The 22,560-nt window shown below is 42.3% G+C and overlaps 1 protein-coding gene across 13 annotated transcripts in view; it reads left to right on the forward strand.

Annotated features, from left to right (window-relative positions):
• TMEM164 (transmembrane protein 164) overlaps nt 1-22,560 on the forward strand; it is a 170,754-nt gene that overhangs the window by 91,288 nt on the left and 56,906 nt on the right. For 11 of the 13 annotated variants that reach the window (XM_072743859.1, XM_072743860.1, XM_026014834.2 and 8 more), the window contains one exon: nt 5,938-6,004. The exons of the other annotated variants lie outside the window; for them this stretch is intronic. In XM_072743859.1, the coding sequence (XP_072599960.1) occupies nt 5,938-6,004 (67 nt within the window). The remainder of the gene's footprint in view (nt 1-5,937; nt 6,005-22,560) is intronic. 13 annotated transcript variants of the gene reach the window in all.

The following is a 22,560-nucleotide window of genomic DNA, read 5'->3' on the forward strand; positions in this document are numbered from 1 at the left end:
AGATTGTATAAATATTTGGTAGACTTATTCGCAGACTCCATCTGAGTCTGGAGATTTCTTATTGAGAAAAGTTTAACTACAATTTCAATTTTTAAAAAATGACGTTTGACATGTAATATATTAGTTTCAGGTATACAACATTATGATTTTGTATGTTTGTATATTCTGAAACATTCATCAAAATAAATCTAGTTAACATCCATTACCACACATAGTTAAAAAGTTTTTTTGTGATGATGACTTCTAAGATCTGCTCTCTTAGCAACTTTCATTTTTTTTTTTAGAAATTTCTTTTTTTAAAAGATTTTATTTATTTATTCATGAGAGACACACACACAGAGAGAGAGAGAGAGAGAGAGAGGGGCAGAGATACCGGCAAAGTGATAAGCAGGCTTCATGCAGGGAGCCCGACGTGGGACGTGATCCCAGGTCTCCAGGATCACACCCCCGGCCGAAGGCAGTGCTAAACTGCTGAGCCACCCGGGGCTGCCCAGCAACTTTCAAATATACAATACAGTGTTATTAATTATAGTCACCATGCTGTATGTTACACCCCCATCACTTATTTTATTGTATAACTGGAGGTTTGTACCTTTCGACTACCTTCACCCATTTTGTCCACCCTGACTCTCTGACTCTAGCAACCACCAGTCTTGTTCTCTGTATCTGTGTGCTTAGTTTTTGTTTATTTTTGGTTTTTATGTTCCATATATAGGTGAAATTGTATGGCGTTTGTCTTTCTTAGTCTGACTTATCTCCCTTAGCATAATTTCCTCAAGGGCCATTGATGTTTTTGCAAATGGCAAGATTTCCTTTTTTATGGCTGAATAGTAGTCCATTGTATGTGTATTAAATTTCTTTAATAGGACTGTTTAGTTTATCAGTTTCATCTTGGGTGAGTTTGGTAATTTGTGGTCTTAGAGGAAATTCTCTATTTTATCAAAGTTGTCAAATTTCTGTGCATAGAATTGTTCCTGGTTTCTCCTTGTTATTTTTTTAATTCGGGGGGAGGGTTCCTATAGTGATAACCCTGCTGTCCTTCCTGGTGTTGGTAAGTCCTGTCTTCTTTCTTTTTTGTCCATGTCATTCTTCCTAGAAGATTGCAAATGGTATTGACTTTTTCAAAGGTAGGCTTTTAGTTTCATTGTTTTTTCTCTATTGTTTTGGTTTTTACTTCCATTGATTATTGCTCCCACTAGTGTTTTATTCCTTCTGCTTGCTTTTGGCTTATTTTGCTCTTATTTTCTGGATTTTGAAAGCAGAAGCTTAGATTACTGAGTGGAGATGATTCTTTTTTTTTTCCCAGTCTATAAATTTTATGGTATAAGCATCTGACATTTTGATATTGTTGTATTTTTCTTTTTATTTATTTTTTTTAAAGATTTTATTAGAGAGCACAAGTGGGAGGAGGGGCAGAGGGAGAAGCAGACACACCACTGAGCAGGGAGTCTGATGCAGGGCTTGGTCCTGGGACTCCTGGGATTGTGACCTGAGCAAAAGGCAGATGCTTAACTGACTGAGCACTCAGGTGTCCCTATTTTTGTCAGTTCAAAGTATTTCATAATTTCCTTTGAGAATCCTCTCTATGAATTTACCTTTCCAGTCACTTATAGAACTTGCCATCTGTTCCATATTTTTTGGTTCTTGGTTGTCAAGTGCATTAAATTGGAATAGAAGTCATCTTGTGAAGGTTTTTAATATCTTCACTTGTTGTTATGAATAGTAATGTGATATTCATTCACATGGCTTTATTAAGGATAATAATAACTGCCATGTATTGAGTGTTAACTATGTCCTAAGCACTAAGTTGGTCAGTTTATATGGCCTTATTAAATTCTCAATAAACTTAAAAAAAATTCTCAATAAACTTTTCAGGGCAGCCTGGGTGGTTCAGTGGTTTGGTGCCACCTTTGGCCCAGGGCATGATCCTGGAGACCTGGGATCGAGTCCCACATCAGGCTCCCTGCATGGAGCCTGCTTCTCCCTCTGCACCCCTCCTCTCTGTCTCTCATGAATAAATAAATAAAATATTTAAAAACAAAACAAAAACTTTTCAGCAAGGTATGGTTGTTAGGCCAGTTTTATGATTGAGGAAACTAACTCACGTGTTTTAAGTCACTTGTCCAGAGTCACTCAGCCAGTATGTGGTAGATCTGGAATTTGAGTGTAGGTTTGTTGCCACACCCTGATTTCTTCACCTTTATGCTACCTTTCCTTTCATTAGTTCATTTCTCTCTTTGTCAGTAAGATTGTTACTTTCTTGAAGGCAGATACTGTGTCTTACACTGATCACCTTTCCCCTACAGCACCTATGTTAGACACTAAGTAATAGATGGATTTTTTTGTGGAACTCAATTTAATGACCTGAACTGACCTGGAAGAGAATTAAATCTATGACATTTGCCACACTGCCCCAGTTTCTTACCAACTTAGCTAATTTAGCTCAGTATCCTACACAGAAACAAAGCTGACAGAATATTTGTGACAATAGTAATGGCCAGGACTTTGAGCTGTCAAGGAAATTTATAGCTAAGTGAATAGAAGTCCATCTCCAGCTTGTGATGTTTGGTTCTGGCCTTCAGTCTGTCTGTCCTTTTGCTTTCTATGGACCTCCTTTTCCTACTCTGAATTTTTTTGACAGTTCGACTCTGTCACATGATTTCCTTTTTTGCCCCTCCCCACCCTTTACATCTTGAAGGTTTAGGCAAGCTCTTCACCATTTATGTATGAAACACATATGTGAGTCTTTATATACCATGTGCTTTTCTAAGCACTTTATAGATATTAACTCCTTATAACAATCCTACCAGTTACCTACTGCTGTTCCCATTGTACAGGTAAGGGAACTCTCACAGGACTTCCTAGTGGCCCATTATCTGTTTCCCATACACAATAGAAATCTGAGTGGCAGGCTGGAGGTGGCTATAAAGTGAAAACAAAATCCTTGGCCTTTCATATGGCCAGTCACTTACCTCTTGGGCTGTGCTTAGGGTCTATAGAGGGCAGGGCAGGTATATAATTAGGACAGTTTTGCCATAAAATACCCAAGGGGTTCTATTGCTCTTAGGCATGACCCTCTCCCAATAGGCAGTCCAGAGTCCTTTCCTACCTGGCCTATGGTCTGACTCTCATTCTCTCTCTCTGTCTCTATCTCTGTCTCTCTGTCTCTGTCTCTCTTTCACACACACACATACATACACACAGAACATGTATAATGTTCAAGGTCTGTGTCTTGGATTAAAGCAGTGTATAGTGGGAAAAGCACAGTCCTGAAAACTGGCAAGACCTGAGTGTGACTTCTCCTTCTGACTCTTGTTGTCTATGTGATTTGTGGCAAGTCATGTAATCACTCAGTGTTTTGGTTTTCTCAGCTGTGAAATTAAAGAAGATAATAATGATTATAATAAAAACCAAAGGATAAATCAGATGATGCATTTGCTTACTTAACACAGTGATTGGCATATAGAAATGTGCTATACATGTTTGATTATTTTGTAGTTATTAATATATAAGACCTTTATGTCTATTAGGGATAATCCACTCTTTGACATATATGTAGCTGGCAGTACAGGCTTGTCTTTATCTGGGAATTTCTTAGTTGTTTTGAATCTTGATATTGGTTTTATCTTCTGTATTTTTGGCCTTCCATGGGCCCTTGGGATCAATTAGATCCATCATCCTCATGATTTAACTTTTGGCGCCCAGATATCTAATTGGCTTTGTATAAATGCCAGCATTCTTTTAAGGCTAGTGGCAAAGTCTGGCACCAGAGTTCAGCTTTACCTGGACTGTTAATGTGATATTTTCCTCTCCCAGGGTGAATGTTTATGTTGTGGCTGAACAAGAATGTTTATGCCAGGGGCCTCCCATGGGACAGTTGGCTCTTCTAGTTAGCAGTTAGTACCTGCTCTAGGCACTTAGACTTGAGTAAAAGTTTTCAGCAGCTTCTCAGAGCATGGAATGCCCCCCTTGAATGACCCTGTTACAGAAGCATGGTAACTTGGCCAGCCCTGGTAGGCAGGAGTGACACTGCATTGGTCCTGGAAGACCATGATGGCTTGGAGTGGCCTCCAAGCCTTCTCCCCTTGGTCACCCCCCTGAAAGTATATTAAGCCTAGGCCAGGGAATGAATAAGGTGGTAGAGAGGTCTCTGAAACCCAAAGGGAGGAAACAGGAGCCTCTGACTTCCCACCTGAGGTCACATTTGTGAGGGAAGGTGGCCAGGGTGTGTGTGTGTTGGGGGGTGGGCATGGCTCTGATATCAGGCAGTGAGAGGGCTATAAGAATTTGGGATCTGAAGTCAAATAAACCTGGTTTGAATCTTGGCTCTTTTTCTTTTCTTTTTTGTTTTGGTAAAGATTTTATTTATTTATTCATGAGAGACAAGAGAGAGGGAGCAGTAGGCTCCCCATAGGGAACCTGATGCGGGGCTCCATCCCTGGACCCTGAGATCATGCCCTGAGCCAAAAGCAGACACTCAACTACTGAGCCACCCAGGTGTCCCTGAATCTTGGCTCTTCTATCTCATGCATGACGTGAACGAGGCTACTTTGCTTCTCTAAACTCTCATTGACAAATGGGAAATGTAATTGTACCTGTCTCAGAAGATAGCTGTAAAAATTAAGTATAAGAATTTATGTAACTTGCCTCGATTATGTTAAGTGCACATTATCACCATCGTTGTGGCATTGGTAAAAACGAGCAACGGTAATAAACAGACTGTGGGAGATGAGAAACATCTTTGGGGCTTCTGGGCTGTTCTCATGGGTCTCCTGGTAATGTCTCTTGGTCTTAAGCAAACATCTGTGAGCTTTGAGAGAATGCCTAGAGTTCTTGAGGGTCTTCAGAGTAAGGACTGCTTTCCTGTTTGGGGCATGGGAGAAATGCTGGTATTGCAGGGATACTGTGTCGGTGTGTGTATGAGTGTGTAAGAGTGTATGTGTGTGTGAGAGAGAGAGAGAGAGTCAGTCGACTCAGTGGTGGTTGTACCTGCTTTTCTTCAGGAGGAAAACTGTCATTCTTTGCTTCTCCCTCAGTTATAATAAAGGATCATTTGCCTTGATGATGAAAGAAGTTGCTTCAGTCCATCCTCAGGGCTCTCTCAGGCAGAATTGGTTCCTGACTTGATTGTTCTTGACTTATAAAGGGTTTCTAGCGCATATTTCAACAAGTCTGGTATTAGGAAACGATCCTTACCTGATGCTAGAGACCAGTGGTTTTCTTCTTTTCTCCACCGCCGCCCCCCTTTCTTTTTTTCTCTTTTGTTTTGCTTTGAAGTCCCCAAAACCCAATCCATAAAATCAAATCCATAAAATCAAAGCAAGCTTGGAAGGCTGCCACTTCTGCTGTCCCCACCTCCTGCCACAGCCCTGAAGATGCTTCTAAGAAAGTTGGGGAGCACAGTTGACAAAACACTGCAGTCGGCTGGCTGGTTCCACTCACCTTTCGATGCCTAGGACAGCGGCTTGAGTGAAGGGATGGGCCATGGGCCATGTAAACAAACAGCCCCATTCTCAGAAACGAGTACTCCTGTACTCCTGACACCATAGCAGGGCACCTGCTTGGGGCAGCCCCTCTTTTCACCTGTTGCCTGAGCCGCCGTGGCCCGTGCCATAATTGGGGCTGCCCACATAGTTAGGCAGCCCAGAGCTCATTATGTAATCAAGCTTTGTAGCCAGCTCAGGTCCAGGGAGCACTTGGGGGGATGTGTGGAGGCAGGGGTCAGAACATCTCAGTAGCACTGCTTCAAATCGACTAGGTGTGTGCACCAGCTCCAGGGCCAGTTTACTTGGAGAGCCACTTGATTGCACGTCCTCCCATGTGGCGTGGCGTAACTTGACAGGTTTTTGCCTGCCTTTGCAACAGAGTCTGAGTGCAACCTGGACTTTATCTTTTTTTTTTCTTTCTTTCTTTCTCTCTCTCTCTCTCTTCCTCCAGGCTCCAGATGCACATGCTGAATGGAGCCCTTCTGGCCCTGCTGTTTCCTGTGGTAAATACCCGGCTGGTAAGTTGCCTCTTGTAGGAACCGACTACCAACATACAAAACTGTTTTGGCTCACTCCCTCATTACCCAGGGCTTGCTCTCATCCTTAGCTCGCGTGCGCATGCGACTTTTAAGATACATGTATTTTTTTTTAAAGATTTAATTTATTTATTCATGAGAGACACAGAGAGAGAGGCAGAGACACAGGCAGGGGAGCTTGATATGGGACTCGATCCCAGGACCCTGGGATCATGCCCTGAGCTGAAGGCAGATGCTCAACTGCTGAGCCACCCAGGTGTCCCATAAATATGTCTTTATTTATTTATTTATTTATTTATTTATTTATTTAAGATTTTATTTATTTATTAATGAGAGAGAGAGAGAGAGAGCGTGCGGCAGAGGGAGAAGCAGGCTCCATGCAGGGAGCCTGACATGGGACTCGATCCCGGGTCTCCAGGATCAGGCCCTAGGCTGAAGGCGGCGCTAAACCGCTGAGCCGCCTGGGCTGCCCCAGTATGTCTAATATTGAGGTTTGACATAGGCCTCCGTGGATGCAGGGGAGCTTGGTAGGTAAGGGTGGGAGTATTTGATGGAACTCTGGGGCTGCATTTAAGAGCCTAGGCCAGATGCGGGATAGACCGAAAAATCAACAGAAGCTCTTGAGAGGTTTGGCAGTGAGAAGGGGGACTGGGAGCCCCACTTATTAGAGGTTTCCAGGTGTTCAAAGGGGCTCTAGTTTGGATGCAGTCACACTGGCCCAGAATAATCTGGTGGGGAGCCTCCAAACCTGTCTGCTTTGCCAAGAGCCCTATTGGGCAAGAATTAGATTCTTTCCCCCTCCCATTCACTCAAACCTACAGGGCAGTCTGGGCCACCCTACCCCCGGTGGCTAGCCAGGACAGTCCCACTGTAGCAGTGGGTTGAGTGGTAAACAAGCATAGAGAGAATAAGAAAGAGCTATAGGGGTTGGGGTGGCAGGGCCCTGTCCTCAGACTCTGTCATGTGGGACTGTCAAGGGATTAGCCGGCCATGTTAGAAAGCCCAGGAAAAAAAAATCACTTGTAAAATCCTTGTTACTGCTTTCTAGTTTCATGACTTAAATTGGCCTCATGCATGAAATATCATAGTTTAAATCTCAAAATTATCATCTTTCCTCTTTGGATGGCATTTTATAGTTTACAGAGTCTTTTCACATGATAGCTGTGTGAGGGAGATAGGGCAAGTATCATAGCTTCTTGTTACAGAGGAAGAAACTGACGTTCAGGAAGTCACACAACTTCTAAGTGGCAGAGTTAGGAATGGAGAAGCCTTTAGATCCTACAAGCACAGTTATGCTTCACTCTCACCAAAGATGTAGTCACATGCTCCCCACAAATACTCATGTATACCCTTATGTTTGTTAAATGTTTCTAGGTGCATGTTGTACATCAATAGAAATTAAAAGAAAAAGCATTCATCTAAAGCAGTTATTCTGAACCCAGGCTCAAAATTTTGCTCCAGGCTCACCTAGAGACACTTAAAAACAAACAAACAAACAAACAAACAAACAAACAAACCAATGAGCAACAATAATGAAAAACAAACAAACCCCAAAACACTGATGGCCTGGTGTCACCCTTGGAGTATCTGAGATCTTGATCTGTGACACAGCCTGGGCATAGTGTTTTTATTTTTATTTATTTATTTTTAAAGATTTTATTTACTTATTCATGAGAGACACCCAGAGAGAGGGTCAGAGATACAGGCAGAGGGAGAAGCAGGCTCCCTGCGGGGAGATTGATGCGGCACTCAATCCCAGAACCCTGGGATCTTGACGAGCCAAAGGCAGATGCTCAACCACTGGGCATAGGGTTTTTAAAAATGTTTCTGATGTGGAACTGCAGTTGAGCACCACTGATTTTGTGCAGTGGCTCTCAAACTTAATGTCTGTCCATCCATAGCAGTCATCCAAGAAAATGGCTAAGAAATGAAGCTTGCCATCAGAAGGTCTGATTAAGAGGATCTGGGAAGATACCAGGAAATGAGCATGGTAATAAGTTCCCATGTCATGGTGACTGCTTGGGGTCCTCAGACTGCTCTTAGAGAATCAGCATCCTAGGTGATCATAATGTCAGGTTACTCCAAGCGTGGAACTCCAGGTGTGGTTTGGGGACCAGCATCACGTGGGGGCTGCCCTTGGAGAAATGAAGAATTTTAGGCCTCACTTCAGACCTACTGCATCAGAATTTGCATTTTAACAGGTGGCTTGTAGGGCCTCCTCCCTTTCTTCCAAAGAGTCCAAAGCATCTCAGAGATAGACCATGGGAACTCCTGAAGTGGGCAGCACCAGGGTGGGAGAAATGAAGGAATGTTGCCTCTGTAATGATAGGCCAGGCACCTTCAGTTCAGTGTCCCCCTGTGAGCTGGGATCAGCAAGCCCAGGCTGCTCACATAGGTACCTTTGCTCCCCCATCTACATTCCCTACAACATATGACTTGCCTGACTTTACCCAGGTCCTTCATTAGAACTCCTGCTCTGGTCTCAGAGCTCTAGAGGATAGTACCCAAGAATGGCACAAAGAAAACAAATTGAAAACATATTCTTGAGTTAAGAGTCTTTATGTTCTGTCTCCCTTTCTGATATTTCCCACACATTTCTTCTCCCTTCCCAGTGGGGGGTGAATGGGTGACGGGCACTGGGGGGGGCACTTGACAGGATGAGCACTGGGTGTTATTCTGTATGTTGGTAAATTGAACACCAATAAAAAATAAATTTATTAAAAAAAAACTATTCTTTACTGGCTCAGGGCTGTGGGGCAGTGCTGGAGACTGCTCCCTGCCTGTGGAGGTGCTATGCTAAGGCAGAGAAGTGAGTCCAGTGCTATCTCATCCCATTTGCCTGCCCGCCCTGTCAGTGTTTTCTCAGATTAAGAAGTTGGGCAGATAAAAAGCTGCTCTCCTTCTTCGTTTGCAGCAGGTCTGTAAGATTCCAGGAAGGGGTGGCCCACCAGAAACGCCCCCTCCCCCCTGCACCCCGGGCTCATATAGTCAGATCCTCAGTTTGAGCGCTTCCAGCCCATGGTTGAGGCAGATGTGGTTCCTCTAAAACAGATCACCTTCATCCCTCTTTCTATGCAACATTATCCCCAAGGAAAGCCAGATAGTCTTCTCCTTGCAGAACCGATGAGCGTAAAGCAGATCTGGTGATTCCCACTGAGTGAGCTTCAAAATAAAGCTGCCCCCCCACCACCACCAAAGCTCATTCACACATGTGAAGTCAGAACCGCAGTGACAAAGTTTTCCTTCAGCCAGTATTGTTATACCACAGCAGCATTTCTGCACTAGGCCAGCTGATGCTTCCAAGGTGTTTATTGTGTACTGTTCTAGGTGCTCTATGTGGGCTGATGTATTCGATCCTCACAATAAACTTCAGAGTCAAGGCACTGATCATTATCCTGAGGTCAAGGTGCTGTCAGGATTGGTTTTCCCTGAAGCTTCTCTCCTTGGCTTGCAGATGGCCACCATCTTGATGCCTTTTCACATGGTCTTTTTTAAATATAATTTATTTATTAGAGAGAGAGAGAGAGAGAGAGAGAGAGAGAGAGGGGCAGAGACACAGGCAGAGGGAGAAGCAGGCTCCACGCAGGGAGCCTGACGTGGGACTCGATCCTGGGTCTCCAGGATCAGGCCCTGGGCTGAAGGCTGCGCTAAACTGCTGAGCCACCCGGCCTGCCCACACATGGTCTTTTCTCTAGTGCCTCTCTGTGTGTCCACATTTCCTCTTCTGATAAGGATACCAGTCAGATTGGATTAGGACCCACCTAATGTCCCCCTTTGAATTTAGTCGCCTCTTTAAAGGAGGTATTTCCAAATAGAGTAACATTCTGAGATTAGGCCTTCAATGGGTGAATTTTGGTGGGGACATAATTCAGCCCATAATAGCTCTCTACTCTGTACAAAATACAATATTTCTCTCTCTTTGCATCTTTTCCTCCCTCCCTCTCTTCCTTCTATTTCTCCCTCTCCCCTTCTTCCCCTTTCTCATAACAGAATTGCTATTATAGTTGCTATAGCACTTAATACTCTCTGAATAGATATCAAGCTATAGCCAACCAGCTCATTAGGAATGTTCAAGTAACTTCTCTTAACACTGAAAATTCTTTGATGAGCTTAATGAGCAATTCCAATCAATCTGGTAAATAATCTTGGTGCCCTTCTTTTCTAAAATGAAGTGGAGAAAAGTCCCAGGTTAGGGCTCCATTTGCATGTGTATTGGCTACTGGCATTGGTTTGGTTATTTTAAATGATGGGGACCCCTCCTGGGCTACTTCTGGCCATGAGGACTTTATGTTTTGCAACCCCTTAGCTGAGCTCAGATTCACTTAAAAGAAGACACGGGAAGATAGGCAACTCTTTCTTTTTTCTTTTCTTTTTTTTTTTTTTTTGGCAACTCTTTCTTAAGCCTGATGATCCAGTTAGCTAGGAATTTAGCCTTTGACTTCTCTTTGTTCTTTTTTCTTGACTTGTTATCTTTTTTAATCTTCTTTTGTTTTTCTTAGCAGTAATATGGAAGCAGGGGAAAGAAAATGATCTAGTGTGTGTGTGTGTGTGTGTGTGTGTGTGTATAATACGGTCACACATACACTCACATATGTAAGGACAGAGACAGAGGGAGTGCCAGAAAGTTGCCATGGTCAGCTGAAGGATGTGGAGTCATCAGTGCATTTCCATTTTTTGTGCTCTGTCCTGTGACTTCCTGGCACTGGCATTTGCAGACCAACTAGAGAATGCCTGGGTCCCAGTTTCTTCTGGCTCTCCATCCTTAGCAGCTGACACCTTGGAGGAAGGAACATGTATTCCAATGGCTCATATTATAAGGAAGTGCTCCTTGCTGCCAGGATCCTTTTTTTTTCATTCTAACTAGACCACCAGGAGTGGCTTTTTTTAATTAATTTTTTTATTGGAGTTCAATTTGCTAACATATAGCATATTCTGGAGAAGGTCTGTTTTTGACTTCAGATGAAGTATCTTAAGGGCGATTTTTCTTTTGCTTCTTGGAGGGAAGGAGAGGAAATACATCATGGAACTACTGATTATCAGATTAGCAGGGAGCCAAAAGCTTGTCTGGTCACATCTACTAGAGGGGGGTCCATGGAAGCATAAATGCCTTGCCTTAGAAACCAAAGTCAGTGCCCCTAAAATCCAGGTCTCCTGACTCAGACTTCAGAGCTCTTTTCTTATTTCATGACTGGAGTACAGGGTGAGTTTGAAAGCTGGTGATTCCAGATGCTGGAGATGTTTCTTAGCTTCTGTCCATCTAAAAGAGTGGGGTCATAGGTTTCTTTGAGAAGCTGAAGAAGTCTGTAGAGCCTCTTCCCAGAGAAATGCACCAACACAATGTTGCAGATAATTTCAGGAGACTGTCACCTGCTGTCCCCCTCCTCGCTGACCACATCTGATCCCTGTGGATCCCATATTAAGATCCCCCACCCAAGCTGGCAGTAGTTCTTGGCTTGAAGCATAGTTTCAAGCTGCCTAATTTATGACCAGCCTAGTTTATTAGCTCCTTGTTATAGCCATTGGCTTTTGGGCTGGTGTTGATGCTGGGTTCCTTATCTATTGCCTGTGACTTAGCAAAAATATCTATTCCAGGCCAAAACACCTTATGGAAAGTGAAAGCCAAGAGGTGGGAGCTAAGTAGGATGCCCATCGAACCTGGTCACATATTAGATTTTCGATTCCATTGCTTACCTTGCCAGGTTGGTGAGCTGGTCCTTAGAATGAGGCACTGGACATAAGCTGCATCCCCAGCCCTGTACATACCTTTTGTCCTCAAATGCCTGTGGGAGTTCCTTCTGAATGCAGAGTGTTCTGAGCAAGGGAGAGTGGAAACAGAAAACAAACCTAAAACCCTGTATCAGCCCCCTTCCCAGACTGAAGACTCTAGCCTGGCCTATATTTGTGATTGCAGCCATCTGTCTTCTATGAGAATAATAAGAAGAATGGTAATGATGCTTTTCATCAAGCTCCTTTCTTCTTCTTCAAGGCACAAAGCCTCGAGTATATTATCTCGTTATCAAAATTGGTCATTACTGTGCAGCCCTGTTGATCTCTCATACTAGTTCCTTTTCCCCCTTCTTTCCCCTTCTGCCCCTTTTGCCTGGCTCCTGCGCTGTTAGATGGTTCTCTTGAATGTCCCCATCTCCAAGACCCTAGTGGGAGGGGTTAGTCATGATTTGTTCATTCCTGAGGCAGCTGCCCAGCTTCCACAGTCATTATCTTGATGTTCTTGTATCTTGAGATGCAACTTTGCCACTGGCACACCTTGTCCCCAAGTGTGCCGCTTGGATAACTTTGCTTTCACCAAGGCAAATAGGCTTGAGAATCTTACTCTTTGCTAACTGGCACATTGAAATGTGCTAATTGACCTAGAAAAGTTATTTCTGTGACGGGCAAATTGAGCTATTTAAAAAAGTTATAGTTTGGATTTTGGACCTCAATGAGGGACAGAATGTCCCTTTGCTTTCCTGGGAGTACTTACGTATAAAAAGCTTGGTTTCAGAAGAGGCCTTTGCTTTCTGAAGAATTGATGTGGGCAAAATTGTGCCTCAGATATGGAGAAGAGTCTGGTGCTCCTGGGCCAAACTAAACCAAAATCTAGGGACTATTCTAGAATACGTCTAATCACTGCCTTTTTTAAAAGATTAATCTTGGGGAGTTTTCTGTCCTCCATGAATCTAGCCCAACCTTATGGGCCATCCAGACTTTTATTGAGCACATTTTTTAAAGATTGTATTTATTTATTCATGCGAGAGAGAGAGAGAAAGAAGCAGAGACATAGGCAGAGGGAGAAGCAGGCTCCATGCAGGGAGCTGAATGTGGGACTTGATCCCAGGACCCCAGGAACACACCCTGGGCCAAAGGCAGGAGCTAAACCGCTGAGCGACCCAGGCATCCCTATTGAGCACATTTTGGTATGACATGTTGTGCTGTATGCCACAGGGGATGCAGAAGCAGTCAGGGTGTGTTCCTGGCTCTCAAGGAACTTGCAGTTTAATTAGAAAGATAAGGTATAAATTATGGCAATATTAGAATTGAAATAATGAAAAATATATATCTCAAGGCAGTTCAGGCTTAATTGGTAAATGGCAATCATTTCAAGTTCTAAGATGGGAAGAGGATTATTATTAGCATTTATTAGGCACCTACTGTGTGTCAGGTAATTTACATATGTTGTTATTTAACTCGTAAAAGAACCCCATTTTACCTTTGAAGAAATTGGGATTCAGAGAGGTTGAATGACTTGCTCAGAGTTAAATGGTTTCTAAAATCCTAAAGCTAAACCCATGCACTCTGCACTCTGATACATTGCCTCCTGGAGAGACCAGTGGATTAAGTAGTCCAGGAAGGCTTTGTGGAGAAATAAAGCCCCAACTGAGCCTTGGGGTGATTAGAATAGGCATGCAGTTGCAGAGGAGCAAAATGGTTCAACTAAGGAATGCCGTGGCTGGGGCACAGGAGTAGGATACTACAAACTCATCACTGAGATTCTGAAGAGTGGGATGGAGAATCAGGAATTCTGGTTGTATATGTAAACAATGCCACTTATTTGAAGGCCACTGGAAGATACTCACAAGCCTGCTTCTGTTACATCTTTTCACCCTTTATCATTGTGTTTAGATTCCTGTGCATTTCTTATCTTTTCCACCTCTACTGATAAGATTCCCTACAGGTGGATGGGACTTCGCAACCAGAAAAGCTCTTGCACAAATATCTCACCCTAGTGTATTGAGGATATGGATCTCAGGAACAAGGGTATGGGTGCAGGTTCATATCCTGGCTGTGGTACTCCTACGTGTGCATGTGCACATGTGCACAGCTCACATGCACTTGCCCGTGTGTGTGTGTATGTGTGTGGAAAAGAGAGAGAGGGAGAAGAGGAACTTGGTTGACTTAATTAACTTCTGTGGACCATAGTTGTCACATCTATAAAATGAAAGTGATAGTAGTGTTTACTTCCTAAAGCTATCCTGAAGATTAATTAATATGTGTAAAGCATGTAGCACAGCACGTGGCAAACAGGAAGCCCTCAATCAGTGTTAGTTGTTAATTATTAGTCTTGGATCTTTGAAAAAATCCTGTGAGGTGGAATTAGCATAACCATTTTAAAGATTGAGCCATCCAGAATTTAAGTAATTCATATAGGGACTCAGAGACAAAACTGGCCTGAGAGCTTTGGTCTTTCTGGTACAAAGCTCATGGTCTTCCTCCTCTTTCCTAATTACTTAGATTGATTTTCAAGTGTTGAGCCAAATCAACTCTGTGATAAGTTTTATATAATACTCATTAGAGATTTGGGGGGATTGATTACACTTTTAGGATTTTTAAAAATAAAAATAGGATATGCTCATTGAAAAACCAATCAGGAATATAGAGAGAAAGTTTATCACTTTACCCACCAATTTTCAATCCTGTCCCCCTGACCCCCAGGGTAAATTGTGATAAAGGCTTATGTATCTTTCTACATTTTTCTTTTGCTCGTAAATGCAGAGAAAGATTTTCATATTTCTAGCATTGTTGGTTTGTTTGGGTTTGGATTTCCTACACAATTGGCTTTATGCTGTAAACATTGCTCCAGTGAATTTTTTTTAACCTAACAGTAGATAATCAGTAATCTTTGAGGTAATGGATGTAAGTCTGTAGCACTCCGTAGTTCAGTTGGACTATATATTCAGCCAGTCCTCCAGCTTCCCAGCACTATATCATAACTTGTCTCTGTGGGCAAGGATAGTCTTTTGTGGTGTCTGTCCCCTGTAGGACCTCACATCTAGTATATGGTAAGTATCCACAGATAGAATAAATGAATTAGCCAATCTAAACATCCATCTTTTTCGGGGAAATCCCAGGGACCCCTCTCACACCTGTCCTGAGATCTTGAGAGTGAAGACCGAGGGATGATAGATGATGTTTTTTTCCCAGGTGAATTATTTTTTAAACCACTTAAAATAATGATGTTTTACTGATTACAACAAAAGACTCATTAACTGGTGAAAATTTGTGAAATACAGAAAAGTTTAAGTGAAAAATGAAAATCACCATTAACTCACTGTTGGTTATTTCTCAGTACATTTAAAAACAACAGCAACAGAAAGCACAAGGCATTTGTGCCTTTGTCTTTACAAATGTATAAATGTTTCATTTATAGAAGTAGTATCTGTTCATAATGGCAGAAAAATAGAGAATACAGAAAAACACCAGAATCAAGCACATCATTGAGCAATAAAAACTGTTAGCATTGTTTGCTGCCCATCCTCCAAGTTTTCTTTCTGTTTCTGCATAGATGTTAAGGTCAGTCAAAAGTGGTCAAAAGTGCTGACCCTGGAGCCACCTTTCCTGTGGTTCTGTGGCTGGCTCCTCTGCCTTTAGCCATGTGACCTTGCAAAAGTTAACTAACTTCTGTGAACTCATTTTCTTATCTGTAAAATGTGCCCAGGTGAATGGAGGTAACGTGTGGTCAGCACTTAGCCTAGTGCCTGGCACGTAGTCAGCGTCCAATGGTGCTGTTGTTATTGCTATTCCCAATATCATCTTAGAAATCAAGGGGCATTCCTGTTGGCATGTGCTTTTTGTGATGTTCGTCTTCAGTACTTTGCTTCACTCTCTTGGCTCCTTAAGCTTTTGGGGGATGGTAAAGTAAAGGGGGCTTTGTTTCTGAATTAGCCTTGCTGAGCAAGATTAAAATTCCCTGGCAGGCTTCCTTTTCCACATTAACTGTACGTTTGTTTTTTTGCATTTGTTTCAAAGAGAGCCTGTTTGATTAGGGAACTGGCCAGCTCTCTCTCTTCCATTCTGACAGGTGAATTAGGCTCCCTCCTGGTTTTTCTTCCCATTTGAAGAAAATGGTGAGACTCTTGGGGCCCAAGCCCTTCAGCCCATGGAGGGAGGGACAGCAGTGAGTGAGAGTATTAGACAGTAGCATTTTTGCCTCCAGAGCTCTGCCTTTGTTTCCTTTTCTTAGAATGAGATTAGAAGGACCAGCCTCTGGCAGTTGTAACTGATGGCTTCTCATCTAACGGAGAGCCACTAAACCCAAGCACTATATCTTTATGCAATAAAAACCATTTCTGGTAGTTGATTTCACTTTCTCCAGTCTGTGGACCAGTTGTTCCTTTTTTTTAAAAATTTTTTATTTATTTATGATAGTCAGAGAGAGAGAGAGAGAGAGAGAGAGAGAGAGGCAGAGACATAGGCAGAGGGAGAAGCAGGCTCCATGCACCAGGAGCCCGACGTGGGATTTGATCCCGGGTCTCCAGGATCGCGCCCTGGGCCAAAGGCAGGCGTCAAACCGCTGTGCCACCCAGGGAACCCACCAGTTGTTCCTTTTTAAAAAATTGTATTTATTTGAGACAGGGGGTGGGAGGGAAAGGGGGGGAGAGAGAGAGAGAGAGCGCGCAAGCATACTGGGGGGTGGGGGAGGAGGGATAACCAGACACCCCACTGAGCAGGGAGCAGGGAACCTGATGCAGAGGTTCAAATCCAGGCATGGCTCATGACCTGAGCCTAAGGCAGATGCTTAACCAACTGAGCCACTCAGGTGCCCCTGTGGATCATTTGTTCTTAACCCCTGCTGTACAGTTAGAAACACCAGAGCCAATTTTAAAACATACCCGTTTTCAACAAACGCCCCAGGTAATTCCAGTGTGCAGCCAGAGCAGCTCTGCTGTGCATCCTGTTTCCAATCCCAACCTGCTGCTGAATGGCACTTGGCACTTTGAACCAGGTAATGTCACTTCATTGAGCCTCCTGTTTCTTCATTTGTCAAACAGGATTAGTAATATCTGCTCTCTACCTCACAGATAGGTTATGAAGAAGAGATCACTGATAACAAAAGATAACACAGAGCTAGCAAAGAGCTTTGGAAAGTTAGAAGCATTACACAAATACTTGCCTTACTATCTCTCCCTTCAGTCACTTTTTTGGAGGGGATTTTATTTAGGATGTAATTCACATACTGTAAGTCTGCCCTTTTAAAATGTACAAGTCAGTATCTGTTAGTGTATTCACAGAGTTGTGCAACTGTCACCACTATATTTAATTTTAGAATATTGTCATCATCCCCAAAAGCAGTGTTATATACCTGTTGGTGAGGAAACATTTTCTTATACCCTTCAGTGTTCTTCTGGCTGGTCTAAGAATTAAATCGACACAAGACAGATTAACAGGGAAAAAAAATTCCTTTGTCTGTACAGAGGTCTTGTAAATATGAGACCTAAGAAGTGACCAAGACAGGCAGCTTTTTATACTTTTTAGACAAAGAAATAATAAATTTGTGAGAAATTGACAAGACAAAGAAAGCTTATGTTTGAGAGCTTCAATTTATAAGGAATTCTAAACAATTTGGACTGGGGTAGTAAATTAGTAAAAGTAATAAGATTTGTTTATGTAGGCTTCTTTGGCCCTGAATGCATTGCCTTTGTTGACAAGGATGTCTCTCTAATTTCTGATGGGAGAGGGGGTACCTTTCACATGGAAAATGTATTTCCTGCCTCCTGGGGACAAAAGGCAGGGAGTCAAAAGTTTTCTTGCATTGGCTATTTTTTAAAATTTTTATTTGCATTTATTCTATGCAGAATTTACTCCTGGGCTATAAGTTTTTGTTTCTTCAGTTTCTTCTGGGATATCTTTTTCTTCTGTGTAACCTCCTCTTCTGGTTTAGGAACAATCTGCTCTTTTTCAGTAAGAATCATCTCGATGTGGCAGGGAGAGCTCGTATATGGGTTAATCTGGTCTTGAGCCCTGTAAATTCTGTGTTGCATTTTGGGGGCTTTGTTCACCTGGATGTGCTCAATGACCAGAGAATCTGCATCTAACGCCCCCTCCTTTTTTTTTTTGCATCTAAACCCTTAAGTTCAGCATTACTCTCTGCATTTTTAAGCGTGTGCAGTAAAAATTCAGCACTCTTCTTGGGCCACTGACCCTGTGTCCAGCCCCAATGTTTGGCCTGCACGTGCCTACCAACTCCACCATTGTAGTGATGGAATGGCACACACTGCTTCTGCAAAGTGACTTCTTTCAGATAGTTGGTGGCTTTTCAGATATGCATACCCTTGATGGCCTGGGTAGTTTCACGCATGTTCTTAAAGTGAACACAAAGGGGGAATCCCTGGGTGGCTCAGTGGTTTAGCGCCTGCCTTGGGCTCAGGGTGTATTCCTGGAGTCTCAGGATCGAGTCCCGCATCGGGCTTCCTGCATGGAGTCTGCTTCTCCCTCTGCCTGTGTCTCTGCCTCTCTCTCTCTCTCTCTCTCTCTCTCTCATAAATAAATAAAATCTTTTAAAAAAAGTGAACACGAAGATTTGAACCTCTCGATTTCCATGATTTTGTAGGGTTTTCTAGGTCCAGCAAGTAGCGAACTATTTTTGGAGGTCACCTCAGGCTGCTCAGGGGAAGAGTGGCTTTTTTTTAAAAGATATTATTTATTTATACATGAGAGACACAGAGAGGCAGAGACATAGGCAGAGGGAGAAGCAGACTCCCTGCAGGGAACCTAATGCGGGACTCGATCCCAGGACCTCAGGATCATGACCAGAGCCAAAGGCAGACGCTCAACTACTGAGCCACCCAGGTGCCCATGCACTGGCAAAAGCTCTTAACTAACTTTAATTTAAGATAATCATTATGCCACCATGGCATATCTTGGGGCAGCCTGCCCTGGGCCCCCAATACCCCTTAGTGATATCTCTGTATTTCTCTCCAGGCTCCTTCCAGTGCTAATTGACTTTCTGCCTTTATGGATTTGATGATGGACATTTCATATAAATAGAATCATATGTGGCCTTTTCTGAATAACTTCTTTTATTCAACATAAAGGTTCAAGTTTATCCATGTCATTGCATGTATCAGTACTTCATTCTTTTTTAATGGGTGAATATTCCTTTGTAGGATATACCACATTTTGTTTATCCATTTATCCATTGATGGCCATTTGGGTTATTTCTACCTTTTGGCCATTGTGAATAATGCTATTGTGAATATTCTTGTAAACGTATCTTTTTGCATGTCAGCCTCTGGGTAGATATCTAGAAGTGGAATTGCTGGATCATATGGTCACTCTGATTTTTAACCTTTTGAGGAGCTGCCAGATTGCTCTCCAAAGTGGCTGTACAGTTTTATGTTTCTACCAGCAGTGTACGAGGGTTCCAGTCTCTCTGGATTCTCACCGACACTTGATATTGTTGGACCTTTTTTATTATAACCATCCCAGTGGGTTTGAAGTGATGTCTCACTGTAGACTTGATTTGCATTTCCTTGATGATGAGTGATATTGAACACCTTGTCATGTACTTTTTGGCCATTTGTATGTCTTTGGAGAAATGTCTTTTCAAATACTTTCCCATTTTTTGTTGGGTTATTTGCTTTTTTATTGTTGTGACAGTTCTTATGTATTTTGGATACTAGACTCTTATCAGATATGTGATTTGAAATATTTTCTCCCATTCTATGGGTTGTCTTTGCATTTTATTTATGGTATCCTTTGAAGCACAAAATCTTTAAACTCTGATGCAGTCAAATCTCTAATTTTTCTTTGGCTGCTTGTGATACTGGTATCTTATCTAAGAAACTATTGCCTAATCCACTGCCATGAAGTTTTATGACTATTTTCTCATAAGAGTTTCATGGCGTTAGCTCTTATATTTAGGTCTCTGATCCATTTCAAGTTAATTTTTATATGTCATCTGAGGAAGGGATCCAAATTCATTCTTTTGCATATGGATATCTAGTTGTCCTGGCACCATTTGTTGAAAGACTCTTTCCTGTTGAAATGTCTTGGAACCCTTGTCAAAACTCATTCAAAAATAAAACTAAGGGCTTATTTCTGGGCCATCAGTTCTATCCCATTGATGTATATATCTCTCCTTATGCCAGCATCACACTCTCTTGATTATTGTAGCTTTGTAGAAAGCTTTGAAACTGGAAAGTGTGAGTCTTCCAGATTTATTCTTCTTTTTGAAGATTGTTTTGGCCATTCTGATGCCCTGCATTTCCATATGACTTTCACGATCATCTTGTCAATTTCCGTAAAGCAGTCATAGGTAAAGCATTGAATGTAGATCAATTTGAAGAATATTGCTCTCTTAACAATATTAAACCCTCCGGTCTATGAACATAGGATGTGTTCTATCTATGTATTTAGGTCTTTAAAAATTTTTTTCAATGATGTCTTACAGTTTTTAGAGTATAGGTTTTACATTTATTTTGCTATATCCATTCCTATGTATTTTCTTCTTTTTCTTTTTAAAGATTTTATTTATTTGAGAGAGTGAGGGAGAGAGAGAGAGCAGGGGGGAGGAACAGAGGCAGAGGGAAAAGCACATTCCCCACTGAGCAGGGATCCCAGGACCCTGGGATCATGACCTGAGCCGAAGGAAGGCACTTAACCGACTGAGCTACTCAGATGCCCCTGTATTTTATTATTTTTAATGATATTGCAAATGGAATTAATTTCATTTTCAAATTGCTCTTTGCTACTCTAGAAATACAGTTCCATTGTTTCTGAATTGACCTTGTATCCTATAACCTTTCAGAACTCATTTATTACTGCTAATAGTTTTTTGTGTGTGGACTTTCAAGTTATTTTTTTATCGATAAGATCATGTCATCTGTAAATAGAGATAGTGTTATGTCTCCTTCCCAATCTGGATCCCTCATATTTGTTTTTCTTGCCCAGTTGCCATGGCTGAACTTTAAGTACAGTGTTGAAAAGCAATGGCAGGAGTGGACATCCTTGTCTTGTTCCTCGTCGTAGGGGGAAAGCATCAGTCTTTCATCATCAAGTATGATTTTAGCTGTGGGTTTTTCACAGATGCCCTTATCAGGTTAAGGAGCTTCCTTCAGTGACCTTTAATAAATGTTTACTACTGGGGAACTGTGGGTAGTAAGATTTGCATAATGTGGACTTACTTAGTCATTCAAAGTTTGGAATTGCTTTGGGTGAGAAAATGTCATTTCCTCCCCAGGGAGATATTGCTCAGAGTCATCTACATTTGAGTTAAAATATGGAAGCCTAAGCATATTTGAAAGAACAGTTAAAGCTAATAGAATTTCTGTTAAATTACAGTGATGCTGCATTGCCATGAGAGAATCAAAGGCGAATAAAATGGTGCTTCAGTGCTGGCATGAAGTAGGAGCTCCATAAATGGTTACTGAACAGCTCATATGTTTAGGGTAGGTATATTAGTCAGTTGGGACTGCCATGACAAAACACTGTAGACTGAGTGGTTTAAACAACAGAGCTTCTGTTCTGTTCTGGAGCTCAGAAGTGTGAGATCAGTGTGCCAGTTTGGTCAGTTCTGGTGAACTCTCTCTTCTTGATTTGCAGGCAGCCACCTTCTTGCTGTATCCTCCCAGGGCAGGGAGAGATCCCTCAAGATCTTTGGTATCTCTTCTTCTAAGGATATTAATTTCTTTGTGGAGGGTCCCACCCTCATGACCTCATCTAAACTTAATCATCCAAAGGCCCCACCTCCAAATACCATTGCATTGGGGGGTTAGGACTTTAACATGTGAGTTTTGGATAGACACACACAGGTATTCCATTAATAGTAGGTTAGACTGCTGCTATACACACCAGATGTGGCATGGCCAAATTTGAAATTCTAGGATTCACAGTAGCAAAGGTAGGGAATGGCAGATGCAATCAGATATTCACAAGAGTCACCATGTATTGAGAGCCATGTATGTGTCCAGAACTGTGGTAGATTCCTTCATTCCCTCACCACAGTCCTTAGAGCAGCTCTGAAATGTAGGTGATCTCATTTATACAGAGGAATAAATTGAGATGTGTGGGGCAGGAAGAGTTTTCCTCTGCCTTAAGATTCTTCTAGATGGACTAAGAATTAAATTAACATGAGGCAGATTAACAGGAGAAAAATCAAACAAGTTTAATAGCAAGTATACCTCCTGTATACATGGGAGATACCCAGGGAAACTGAATAACTCCCTGAAATGGCCAAAGCCATCACCTTCTCCAGCTTCAGACAACAGATGACATGGGGGCAGGGAGTCAGTTATGGGAGGTTCTGGGAGTTATGGGAGGTTCTGAGGGAAGGCTCAGTAAATAAGGGTAGCATTGCTCTGCAGATTTGAGTTGTTTCCTTCTCCACTGATAAGCACTTCCCGAAATTTAGAGTCCCCTCTCTCTCTCTCCTGGTGATGAGGGAGACACTCTCACCAATGAAGATTTACCTTATAAATGCAAATATCTCTTACTCCATTTTCAGAGTTGCTTTTGTCTCTGCAGGTTTCTTCAAAATAATCAGCTTAGAATAACCAGTATGCTATAGAGGCATATCTTGGGGTGGCAAAATTTGCTCCCCTACAGAAGCAAAGAGATTAAGCAATCCACCTAAAGGCACTGAGCTAGTGAGTGGGAAACTTGCAAATTAGAACCCATGTTTCTGTTTCCAAAGCCGGCTCTCTTTCCACTACACCATCCTACCTTCCGTACTGTATCCCAAGTCCTTGACACTCAAAGTATGGTCCACTGGCCAGTAGAATTGGCCTCCCCTGGGAACTTACTAGAAATTCAGTCTTGGGCCC

Source organism: Vulpes vulpes, chromosome X (assembly GCF_048418805.1).
Source record: "Vulpes vulpes isolate BD-2025 chromosome X, VulVul3, whole genome shotgun sequence".
In the NCBI taxonomy this organism is placed as follows: domain Eukaryota; kingdom Metazoa; phylum Chordata; class Mammalia; order Carnivora; family Canidae; genus Vulpes; species Vulpes vulpes.